Genomic DNA, 13,504 nt, shown 5'->3' with positions numbered 1-13,504 from the left:
CAAAAACGACTGAGGACTAGCTAGTCTACAACATTCAACTGGTCATTGACTTCCTGGTGTTCCTGCTGAACAACAACTGGCAGAACACATCCCATGGGGAAACCACAGCATCTCTACTAAACTGGCAGTAATAAATGGTTTCAGAGCATTCAAAACAAAAACTAACAACAATGAAACCAAAACACAAAAAACAAAACAAAAAACAAAAACAAAAGAGGATATCAAAGAACTGTCCCAAGTGCATATAAAGAATATTTATGAGAAAAAAAGATCTAGTTGTGAGTAGTTTCTGTGACAAAGTCAGGCTGGATGGCTGCAAGGGGGCGCTAGAAGGCAGATACATTAGCCCCAGAATATTAAAGGTCCTCTTCCCTACTAGCTGAAGAGTTAGCTCAGGTCAATGAGGGACACCTGATTCCAAGTAAGGGCTGCCTGAGGCCTTTAAAATCCCCTCCTCTGGTGCGAGAAAGGAGGAAGAGAGAGAGAAGCTGCTGCCGGGCTAGTGGCAGTAGAGAAATAAGCATCTCCAGGGTGAGAGGTTGTGCTCCTTCCCATAGGGGAAAGTACCAAACCTGAGTGCCTGCCAGGGGAAGGACTGACACCCCAGAGCAACCAACAGGACGACACCCTGCACCAGTGAGGAGGCAGCGAAAGGTACCAATCCTGTGGGGTTTTTTTGTTTATGAGACTGTTTCCTTTTTGTTTGGTGGAGGATCACCCCTTAGGACAACCCTCAGGCCTATCCTGAAAATACGACCAAGGGAGCACCGAAGGGGGAAGGCAACCCCTGCCTGAATGGGGCTGATTACCCCAGGCCCACCATCGCCAGAGAGGGGAAGTGCTAAGTGTGGCGAGACGAAGGAGGTGCCCTGCCACACTTCCTTGCTGTAATGAATCGTACTATTAGGCATACGGGAACCAAGCCAAGAATCTTATGTGGTATACTGGAAAAACTCAAAACATAAATCTGCCTGTATGCCTCATCACAGATTATATATTCACAACACTATCAGGAATATAAGGTTATTTTCATTAATCATAACTTGCTAAATGATCATTGACTTAAACGGGGGGAAAGCAATGCCATATCAGAAATGCAATAACCATCTAATTAAATGAAAACTGCTTTACCCTGAAGTCTAAAATAAACATTTTTAAAAAAACTATCAAATAAACAGATTAAGAGATTTTTTTCAAAGCAGCTGGGTTTTGATGACTGATTCTAAAAAACGTATGTGATTCCAATATTATGTTAATTTAAAAGCATCCTTGAACTGCATAAATTCAGTGGTTCACCATGTACCATTTGTTTTCATCTGGTCATCAAAATTAAGGAAAAATACTGATTTTTAAAACCTCAAAACAGAGCATCAGCTATCTTTTATGTCACAACACGAGTGCTTTAGTGCCCGTTTGGTGTTGAAAAGACCACCCATCAAATTCACTTGAGTTCATCATGTTTAAATAATCAACATATCATCTTACCATTTTGCGTGAGTTTAGTGGAGCAGAGAAAAGATGTAATCCAGAAAGACTCTTTAGTAGTTTTTATTCCTTGGTGGTTATTCCCTAGGAGAATTCCCTTTGAAAAGGGGAGTTTGAGGTAGCGACTAGAATCCTGAAGGTTTGTGTTTTCTTCACACTGTGAAAACAACCAAGTTAAAATCATTGCAATTAATAAAAACAAAGGATTCATCTTGTGCAAACTGTGGTAGCTCTGTTGAAGTCAATGGAGCTATGACAATTTTCACCAGTGGAGGCATTCACCCAAACTGCATTGCAACAAGCCAAATCTGTTAGAAACAGTATGTTTTTTGTTTCAAAAACTTTACATGTAAAACGTTGCATTGTTTTTGTTGCTGGCTGCTTTATTTTACATAGATAGCCTACAATCTTTAATCAAGCACCTCTCAAAACACACAACTTAAAATAATGCACATACAAATCATTGAATAAATTATGAAGCAACCAGACATGTCTCTTAAAGATGTTTAAACATTTATAAGAACAGCACAAATGTCCAAAGATTAGATTTGCATTATAAACGCACAGAGAAACAGCAGAAAAACTGAGCACCCTGATGTTTTAAACCACCCTATTTCAAAAATATACTTAAACATCTAGTACAGAGGTCGGCAACCTTTCAGAAGTGGTATGCCGAGTCGTCTTTTATTCACTCTAAATTAAGGATTACGCGTGCCAGTAATACATTTTAATGTTTTTAGAAGGTCTTTTTCTACAAGTCTATAATATATAACTAAACTATTGTTGTATGTAAAGTAAATAAGGTTTTTAAAATGTTTAAGAAGCTTCATTTAAAATTAAATTAAAATGCAGAGCCCCCCGGACCGGTGGCCAGGACCCGGGCAGTGTGAGTGCCACTGAAAATCAGCTCACGTGCCATCTTTGGCACCCGTGCCATAGGTTGCCTACCCCGATCTAGTATGTTATCGGTACTAGAGTCTAACACAACAAAGTATCAGAGGGGTAGCCGTGTTAGTCTGGACCTGTAAAAAGCAACAAAGAGTCATGTGGCACCTTATAGACTAACAGACGTTTGGGAGCATAAGCTTTTGTGGGTGAATACCCACTTCGTCAGATGCATCAATGAAGTGGGTAGTCACCCACGAAAGCTTATGCTCCAATACATCTGTTAGTCTATAAGGTGCCACAGGACTCTTTGTTGCTTAACACAACAAAAAGTTTTTACAAGTCTTATTAATTCTTTATGTCTTCTCTCCAGCAGAGTCTGTCTCTGGCCTTCTCAGCCACTGACTGGCTCCAGAGCAGGTTCAAGTATTGACAAGATGAGTCTGCCTGTTGCATAATTAAAAATGACTAGCGTTTTCAAATAGCAAAGTTAGAAATAATTTTAAGCTTGCATCTCAGCATAACAAGAATGTTTGCCCATACAAGAGCTTTCATGGGTAGCTCTTGTTATAGATGGTAAAATCCTTATTCGATCTGTGGGTTTAGATAGTACCCAAACATCTGGTGTAAAAGACTAATCATTCTGCACAGTTTTTTGACTAGAGCAGCACCTACACATTGCAAGTGGTTTTATTTATTAGGTGTATATCAAATTCCATCTCAACACAGATAAAGCTTCTTGAATGCACGTTTGAATGAAAAAAAAATTTAAAGGGCCTCACATAGCAGATCTGCTGCAGAATAGCTGGCCCTGGGAGGGGTCAACCTGGTCAAATATATTCCAAGAGTGACTATTTTTACTTTGTGACAATTTTTAGCTTTATGGAATTATTTATGCAACTGAGGTTTTATTTAAATCTACATTCAGAGGTACTGTGACTTTACAGTACGTGCTGCATTGAAATACATAACTAGGTTGAACTGCAATTATAAACAGAGAACATAAGCTCAACAGAATGTTGAGAGGACATTTTAACAAAAGACTATCACTCATTTGCTAACAGTTCAGTCTTCCCTTGTTTAACACCTCTGGGCATTTGGCGTACTTTTCAGAGGAATCACCACAGAATGATTTCTGACTGAAATTACCTTGTGCACAATGAGTTCATGAGTGCCATCTGGCAATGTCCTCCCATTTTCCTGCATCAGGGGCACGAAAGAAAAGCCAAACAACTTCTTCTCGCCCTTTTCTTTTGCTGAAAACAAATATAAATAAAAACACGCACATTCTGGACTTAGGTTTATACTGTATGTCGTAGCGTTTTTCTTTACTGCACTGTTAGCTTGAGGTATAACCTTTAAACTCCAGCTAGCTGGCCAGTCAGGAGTAAAGAGAGAGAGAGAGAGAGAGAGTGTGTGTGTGAGATTGAGTGCTGCTGACACTCTGCTAATAGTGCAATACGGATGCAGCAGCTCCAGTTACATCAACTCATCAACTGCTAATCCAATCACTCTGTGTAGCTTCTGTGTTGTTTCCCAGTATGGTTGTTCTCACTTGAGCTAGGCTAGTACCAGTGGAGTAACTTGAGTGCATTTATGCTAAGCTTTGCAGGGAAGGAAAGCCCTTAGACAAAGCAACTGAAAATAATCCAACGTGTGAATGTGTATATTTGGCATCCATTTACATCTAGTTAGCACCAGCACAGCTTATGTTTCTTTTCATGTTTGTTTATGAAGTGAATCCCCTTCCTAAAGTTACGAGTGCGTTGTTTTTCTGGGAATTGATGCCAAATTCCCAAAAGTTACTAAGGGCTAATCTACACTGGCAACACCCCTAAGCGAGAAAGTTGCAGTGCTGTAAATTGCCAGTGTAGGCAAGCCTTTAGATAAGTCAAAGGGAATTTTCCTTGCTATATCCATTTGTGGTTTCCTTTGAGGATATGTGATGAACTTGTAATTTCTTTGATGCAATGTATTTACTACAGATGGGCCCAATTCAAAACCTTGGACCCAACATCCTAAAGTTCAAGGGAAGTTGAGATCCACACCTGAGCTTTGCAGCTCAAAGTATTTGCAACTGTGAGTATGCCTTATATTTTAGCCCTGGTGAGGTTTTTGTTTTTATTATTATTAATCTAACATAAAAACCAGAAAGTTAGAAAATGTCCACTTCCAACAACAACATTATCCTGGCTACACTACAGGTATATGCAATACTTTCTGTTACTGGGTTAGACTGCTACCTGTGTAAGTGAACAGATATCACTGTGCAATTAGCCAAGTTAATTCTGGGATTGGATTTTGCATTTCCTGAATTTGTGTTCAAATTTGCACCCTTCATGACCAATAAAATTAGGTCAGTTTCTCAAGGTATTACATTTTTTTTCCTATTTCACCAAAGCAGACAGCAAAACCGGAAAAGCTGTGTCATGAAACTTTATAGGTAAAGAATATTTGCCCCATGTCTCTGTGCTGTTTAGATGTTATGAAATTCAATACGCGTAATGCAACTGTAACACAAAGCACTGCAATAAATCATGAACAAGGCTTACTAGAACAATGCCGAAATTCGAAGCGGATGTGTGCTCCCCTGAACTTATCCACAGGAATAGGAAGTTTCAGCAGCTCAGCCCATCTGGGACTGTTGTTGTGATAAAGCACAAAGGAATGGAACTTGCTAGCTGGCGGCTCTCCAGAGCCAAAGGAGATAAAATCCTAATGAAGAAAACAACGGGGTTAAAGGTTTAAAGATGGATTCACTATAAAGTGTTGTGAGATCATCCCTGAAACTGGTGTTCTCCAGGCTCCAAGATCTTTGGGATAATCTAAAATAAACTTGTTCTCTCTCATAATAGTGTGTCCCTGCACGCGTGGGGAATGCAACTGTGTATTCTCTGAAGGTGGTTAGCACACAGTTTAGATTGCCTTGTGGTCTATGGATTCCTCTCTGTAGGGTAGCAGGTGGGCAGGCTGATTTGTACTGTTTCAGTCTCTGGGCTGTCTGCCCACTTCCTATAGGTAATATAAGCTGGAACACACTCTTCATCCTTTGCAGCCATGACCCTATAACTTTTTTATACATAATACAGGCCATTTGTTTTGGAAGTTTCTTCACTTTGAAGTTTCAGGTTATCTATCATTACATATAGGACATAAGTGGTGCTTGCTAGCATGCTAAGGGCAAGAGCTGGCCATTAAATCTGGAGAAGGGAAGGAATATTTGCCCCATTCTTGTGTGACAAGATGATGGTGATTTTGGATTTCCTCTAGAGCAGCTAGCAAGTACCATAGCTGTGGGCTCTGCAAATGTCTGAGCTTCACCTAGTGTTATTACATGAGGGTGAGGTTTAGCCTTATTTGTTTTGTCCCAACTTTGCAACCGGCAAGAGTCCATTCTGATTTGGTACATTAGCAGGGTCACATCTCACAATAAACCTGACTATAGTTGGAAGTGGGTGGGAGGATATGCACTGATGTGGTATGAGAATGTAAATGGGAGCCAGATTTAATACTGTACAGAGATTTAGCACATTCCATGTGTGACCTCCCATTCTCCTCTCAGGACTTTGGTCTGTTTGGTCAAACATTAAAGTGACTCAACACATGTAGAACTGACAGGCTACAATTTAAATGGAACAGGACAAAACAGGACGGATAACGATTGGGAGTCTTTATTGATAATGGAAATGCTCAATAAAAGCTGCAGGCTAAGGCATTGCCATCTCTGCCTTGTGTCTTAATCCAAGTCCTACTGGGAGCAATGAAGACACCATCAGACTGCCTTTTGAATTCATCACAGAAAAAGGTAATTTTCAAAGAAATGTACCTGGAATTGTAAGTGAAAATATTGGGAAGTCGAGGACACTTGTGAATGTTTTAGACAGGTGGTACTTAAGGTTCCAGTCGAGTAAAGAACTTAGGCAAATGCTCAACTTTAAGTATATGCGTATTTCCACTTAACTGAAATATTCATATGCTTAAAATATAAGCACATGGTGCTCTGCTGCATCTGTGCCTATGCTACAAATTCAGGAAAGTATTTAAGCACATGCTTCATTATAAGCATGTGCAGAAGGCCTATTGACTGAAATGGGAATTAAACATGCACGTTAAATACCCACTTAAATACTTTCCTGAAGAGGGATACTTTCCTGTATTTGCACTTTAGAGTGTAAAATCAGTTCTGTGCCTTAAAGAGAGTGTAGAAATAAGTGGGTGGGTCTGGGAATGGCCCATTTATTTAAATAGGCAAATCTACTTTCAATATAATTAAGTGAACTAATTATGCTCTTAAATTAATGGGTTAATTTCCACATTGTAATAATTATGAATTAATTAAAATAACTTCATTTGCTAATCTTTGTTGCCTTTTCTCTAAGCATCAAATAACTGAGGGATATATTTGAAAGTGAACATATTTATTAGAGGTTTTCATTTTTATTTTTAAAAACCTTCCTCAATATTGAAGTATTGCAACATTAAAAGTTAGCTGCCACAAAAATATCCAGAAAACCTATGACCAAACAACCAACAAAAATGGAAGACAGAGTAAGTGGTTTGTAAAAAACATATTAGTTATCACTGATTGACTAAACTACAGTAGTTGGGGTAGCAAGTAGCTTATTCTAAGGAGAGAGAATTATGAATTTAATTTATATCTCACAGTACAAGTGAAAATATTTGCTCTAAGGCCAGTTATCACATATCTTTTGCTAATATGCAGTTTAGCAATATGGCCTGTTAATAGGACATTCAGGTAAAGGTTAATATGACAAATCATATCATCTGTCAGGAAATAAAAAAGGATTTTGAGAAAAAACATTGTTAGTTTAAATTTACAATAATTGCTCAGCATCAACACTACACACAAGCCTTCACTCTCTCTATTTTTGTTCTTCACAGTTAGTGTCAAAGTAGTACCTTTAAAATTTGGCCACCACTGTCCACAATGTGCATCGTCACTTCCACGTTTCTGGCCACACTTTTTCCTCCTTTTTCAAATTCTCCTCTTTCTATAGTGATGTATAAATCATTCCTCATTTCGCCTATAGAAAGGAAACACAAAACCCAACAGTATAAGGGGCAATGCAAACCACATCAATACAGCCTGAATTTTGCAGGAAGGAAGTAGAGAGGCAAATTCCATATGAGAATGAAAAATCCCTTTTAAGTGTATGTTTCAAAGTAAAAGCCAGTCTGGCTTTGGCTCTCTCTAGGGATGAGATTAATTAGAGCTGTTTAGTAGCAAAAGGACAGAACTCCCAGTGAAACTGTGTCAACAATGATGGGCCACAACCGTGACTTTAGGAACTGCCTCGTCACAGCTCACCTCTAGGTTCGGTAGAAGTCAAATGGAGGCTACACTCCTATAGCAAGTGGAGGCCAAACTGTAGAATAAAGTTAAATATGTTCCATAATTTAAATATCTCCCCTTAAGTAGTACAGTAAATTGTCTATCAGGGTTTAGTGAACATCAGGCATAATACTTTTGCGGGTCAGTTTATTTAAAGTTTACTCTAATCTGGCCAGTTCACCACAACTGGTAGATCATCCAAAAAGAGGTTGTTCTATAACAAAAATAAGAGCTCTCACTGTGGTGACAGGAAACATACAGAAACTAACGGACAGAGATAATACATTAAGACCTGACAGATGTACAGCACTAATTGTAAGGTAACTTGCTAGATACCACATCGATGTAGCTACCTTCAGCAAAACCAGATTTGCAGACGAAGACTACACAAAGGAATTAGGAGGTGGCTATACCTTCTTTTGGGAAGGGAAAACTACAGAGGAAAACAGAATTTATGGCATTAGTTTTACCATTAAAAACAGTTTCCTGAAATCAGTGAAAGAGACTTACCTGTGGGCAAAAATGAACACCTAATGACTCTGTAAATTCCCTTAGAAATTCATGCTTTGTGATTCTTATCAGTGCTTATGTTCCAACCATGAAGAGTACAGAAGAACTAAAAGAACAGTTCTATTCTGATTGGATGACATAATCAAATCTACACCCAGTGAAGACAAACTCATACCTTAGGGAGACTTTACTTCCAGAGCTGGAAAAGACAGTACGGACTTCAACTGGTCTAATAAAGAACTATGGTATCAGAAAAATCATCAGCAACTGTCTCCTCCTACTCAAGAAGTGTGCTGAACATGAGCTCATTATCAACACAATCTTTAGGCAAGCCGACAAATATAAAACTTCATGGATCCATCTGAGATCAAAGCACTAGCACCTGATTGACTATGTCATTATACAGCAAAGAGACATTAGGGACATCAAGATAAGCAAACTGTTGGACTGATTACAGGATGACCAGAGCCATTTTCATTTTACAAGTGGTATTCCACTCAGTGAAACAGTGCCGAACAGATCAAACTAAAATTGAACATAGCAAACTTGAAATGGTTTTAAGTGATAAATAGCAAGCGTAGAGATCAAAAGTTGGTTACTTACGAAATAAAAGTAAATTCGCAGTCTGAGTTCTACAAACAAAATAGGATTTGAATCATGCAGTGTCTCACCCTGACAGATGATACAGACAGATCTTTAATACACAGGCTGGAACTACCTTCCATCCCAGGACCACCCTCAGCCAGTTAAAGGTCTTTGTCCTCCAGATGGTTCTTCCAAGTGGTGGTGGTGGTGGGGGGAAGAGGCCAAGTGATTCTATCACTTCACCTCTTTTATAGCTTTTGACTTGGGAATCAGGCAGTCCCCATTGCCTACAGGTTCTCTTTGAGAAGTCTTCTAGGACGGCCATTGGGAGAGTGGATTCTCTTTAATTGGCCATCAGAGCATCTGGCTACTCCATTGTTGTACCTGAAAGGTTGGTCGTGGGTGTTCCCAACCTCACAACATATTTCAGTAACACACACACACACACCAGAACTTCATAACTTCACATACAAGGATAGTACACACAATCCAATGGATCAAAACCTTTTAAAATTATACATCATAAGGCATACTTTGTACAAAACATATCATAATTACATGACAGTGGTAAATATGGGGGTTCAGGGTGCTACTCTGAGGTAGAGTGTCACAGACAGATCATGTTATCATAATGGGTGATGACAGACTCCCAAAAATGTCCTCTATGGTGAGCTGAAATTCAGAAAGAGCAGGAAGAGTGATCATGGTAAACACTTCAAAAATACCATTAAGTTGAATGTTAACTCTTGTGGCATAAATATGGATAACTTCGAAGACACAGCCAAGGACAGACCTGAACGGAGAGCAACTATGCATAAAGGTTGTATATACTTCAAAAAAGACAGATGCAAAAAACTGACCGAAAATAGTACCAAGAGTCATGCCAAGTCTTCAGTGGGAGCATACGCATTCCTATATAACATCTGTTCATGACCTTGCTGTACACAGATGGGGCTACATGACAAAGCCATATGTATGTACTTTTTAAAAAATCATCAAGGATGCCCATGGGTGTTCTTTTTATTGTAGAATCATAAATATTCAAATAAATATTTTATAAATAATGACAATGATGACACACCATTACAACAGTTCATCTTAAGATTCAAACAACTTAAACTTTGCAGGATAGAATCATATTGTGTCACTTTTCCTTGCATACTTTCTACTTCATGCGACTAACGATTTTCAAGTAGCAGAAATGAGTGAGTATTTTCACATTATTCAGCTGATACATGTGCGATTGTTAATAAAATCATCCCACCAAAACATCATCCAAACTATGGCCCTATGAACAAAAGGTACGGAATTTTTTTTTTTTTTTTTTGCTGCACGACCAATTTCCTTTTAGCCCTTTAGGACTACACCATAACAAAGATGAGGATGGGGTCTAAATTATGTTATTCAAGTGGCAAGCAAACCAGGAATATTAACATCTTGCTATTTCTGGATTTTACAGAAACTTTGTCTACTTTTAAAAAACAGCTTATAATAAAATTTTCTAGAAATGATAACACAGGATGCTAACAGAAATGTGTGACGTGAGGTCCTTGTGTGGGACATGTTTACTCAAGTATTGGTTCTAGTCTCTCACTTTGAAAAGCTTTAAATTCAGATAAATTGTTAAGAAATGCATCTCTTTTAATTAAAAAGATGATTTGCACGAGGAATAATTTTGGCATGGAAGTGGGAACTATGGATACAAAGGTGTAAATTCAGCAGTTCCACTTCATAAGGAGTTGTGCATACTTTGTATGTGGTCTCCATAAAAACACATACCACCAAGCTCCAGAAATATTAGGTCTTAATGAATCTGTAACTCAGATGAAACCACAGAATCCTCCTGATTCTATTTTTTTAAACTGTGCAGAAGTTTGATGCAAAACAAGATAGCAGTTCTGGCAGGCTCAAAAGCTTTACAAACTTTTGTGAAGCTTTCAATGCCATGGCCCAAGTTTCAGTTTTTTAACAAAATGCCAAACCAAGTCATTTTGTTGTTGCCCACGGAGCTCTAATTGCAGGGAAGAAGGGACAAAAGAGGAGGATGTGCCCTTCATAACATCAGTGTGCTATCAGCGGAATGAGCCACAGCAGACTTTAGTGGGGCAGAGGGGGTGTATAATTTAGACAATACACTTCCTGATCTAAATTCACTCCGGAAACTCTACCCTGTTTTTGACATCTCAGATAAACCCAGTCATCTGGGTCGCCTTACTGGAGAAAAGATGGATTTTTTTCAGTATTATCCAATGGTAATTAAAACAACGAGGAGCATACATCTCTCACACTATAGGAGGAACAATGTGGCTTTATAGGGTAAAAGATGGGTAGAAAAGCAAGGGGAAATGATTGAGTCACACAGGAGGATGAATCATGTAGAATAGTTGCTATACTTAAATACCCATATAAAGCAAATACACTCAATGTCAGGCAGATAAAACAACAAGAGGCTAGTCACAAGGCCAATATCAAATCTGAAGCACTACAATGCAATGCTTTTATTGCATCATAGCCCATTTTATTTATATTAAATACCTTTAGATGATAGTTAGTTCAACAAAACACACATACACGCTGTAGACATAACAGTACTGGGATGCTACAGTACTTGAAGCCAAGCTCTCAAGAAATCTTTCGCATTTTCTATATATGTCTATATACTATACACACAAAAAATAGATTAAAAGAATGTTTAAGTTGTAAAGTCAAACATTCCTAAATTAGTAAATGTTAGAATTAAGGTTATGTGCGCAGCCTTAATTTGGCTCCCTTGTGCATATGTGTTATCCTACAGTTTTAATTACATGATACCATGCTATTTTTTCCACAGGACCACTGCCTCATTCAGTGCACAGAGCGGATGGTCCTCTGGGGACAAATCAGGACTGTGTAATAAGGAAGGCAGCTGAAATCAGGAGCAGTAATTGCAGAGATGGAGCATAATCAGTACAAATGAAATCTTCAGAAAATTTAGCTGCCAAACTAGTAAGTATATGAGCATATGGGTTTTGTTTGTTTTTAATATGGGCAAACAATGTATTTCCTCAATCTCATTTCTGAAATTTCTGAATCCCTTGGGTGAAGCATATATATTTATTTTTTAAGAGTCATCCTGAGGCAGACACCTAGCATGGTAAATTAAAGCCTCTTAAGTTTTCTAAAATTATAAGAAACTGAAATCAAGATCTTCTAATGGGTAGTGTCAGACAACTTTAAGTATAAATGGCACTACCAGCTCTACCTATTATATACATATTGGGTATAAAAAATACAAACACAGATGTGACTTGTGCATCTCCTCAAAAACTGTGTGTGTATAGATAGCATTTGTCAGTTATCACAAACTCCAGTGGAACACAGCTGGTATTATAATTGCCCACCATTAAGGGCTCTTGATGTAGGAGGAAATCTGTAGAAAGGGGTAGGTATAAATCAGTTATATATCAACAAAGTCACTAATGAAGCTAATAATGATCAGAGTATAGCAGAGCTAAGAGCTGCTTCTCTGTGTGGATCTGGAATCATGAGATGAGAGTCAACAGAAGCTCTGGCAGACACTTTTGGCTTTGAGTCTGTCAGTCCTTGTAAAAGACAGAGGCAACCTGGTCGTTTCTTGGACAGGACATAGGTGCAAGGCCTGAGGTTTCTGCTAAAGGGAGTTTGCTGTTTGTTACCATTCCTGTTTCAGAAAACAAACAGATTATACAAAGAAAGCACCCTGACTCTCTGTCACCAAACAGGTGACTGGCCTGCCTGGCCCTGAAAATCTGGCACCACTTGGCCAAAAGGAAACAGTATATTTTTCCTTTTCTTCTACATAAGATCGGCCATACTGGCTGGGAGCAAAGGTTCATCTAGCCCAGTATCCTGTATTTTAACAGTGGCTAATGCCAGGTGCTTCAGAGGAAATGAGCAGAACCGGTAATCATCAAGTGATCCATCCCCTGTTGCCCATTCCCAGCTTCTGGCAAACAGACACCATTGATGGACCTATCCTCCATGAATTTATCTAGTTCTTCTTTGAATCCTGCTGCAGTCTTGGCCTTCACAACATCTTCTGGCAAAGAATTCCACAGGTTGACTGTACATTGTGTGAAGAAATAGTTAAATATATTTTTAAAACCACACCAAAACCTAAACATTAAAAAAAACCAAACAGCTATCTACCTTTTTCTAACTGTTGTTCTTCAAGATGTTGCTCATGTTCATTCCATTTTATTTCTAGGTGTGTTCAAACCCACGTGCACAGTCGTCAGAGTTTTTTACCTTAGCAATATCTGCAAGGTCAGCTATAGCGCCCCCTTGAGTGCCATGCCCATGTGTATATTAGGCGCTGCCCTCTCTATGCCCGTCAGTTCCTTCTTGCCTGCAACTCTGACAGAGAGGAGACCGGGTAATGGAATGGACATGAGCAACACATCTTGAAGAACAACAGGTATCTACCTTTTTGTAACTGTTTTTTCTTCTTTGAGTGCTTGCTCATGCCAATTCCATTCTAGGTGACTCACAAGCAGTATCCTTGGAGGCGGGCTCGGAGTTCACAGTCCAGCGGCTTGCAGTACTGCTCTACTGAAGCCAGCATTCTCCCAGGCCTGCTGGGTAAGTGTGTAAAGGCACGCAAATGTGTGGATGGATGACCAGGTGGCTGCCCTACAGATGCCCTGTATAGGCACCTGGGTAGGAAAG

The 13,504-nt window shown here is 39.0% G+C and overlaps 1 protein-coding gene across 3 annotated transcripts in view; it reads right to left on the bottom strand.

Moving 5' to 3' along the window:
• The window catches only part of DOCK4 (dedicator of cytokinesis 4), a 428,604-nt gene that overhangs the window by 149,298 nt on the left and 265,802 nt on the right, over window positions 1-13,504 (bottom strand). For all 3 annotated transcript variants that reach the window (XM_045031826.1, XM_045031832.1, XM_045031842.1), the window contains 4 exons: window positions 7,291-7,415; window positions 4,923-5,085; window positions 3,520-3,626; window positions 1,486-1,642 (listed from right to left, as the gene is read on the bottom strand). In XM_045031826.1, the coding sequence (XP_044887761.1) occupies window positions 1,486-1,642; window positions 3,520-3,626; window positions 4,923-5,085; window positions 7,291-7,415 (552 nt within the window). The remainder of the gene's footprint in view (window positions 1-1,485; window positions 1,643-3,519; window positions 3,627-4,922; window positions 5,086-7,290; window positions 7,416-13,504) is intronic.

This window comes from Mauremys mutica, chromosome 1 (genome assembly GCF_020497125.1).
Source record: "Mauremys mutica isolate MM-2020 ecotype Southern chromosome 1, ASM2049712v1, whole genome shotgun sequence".
Taxonomy (NCBI): Eukaryota; Metazoa; Chordata; order Testudines; family Geoemydidae; genus Mauremys; species Mauremys mutica.
Note: the sequence above shows the minus strand (reverse complement) of the source record. Positions and strands in the feature narration are given on the sequence as shown.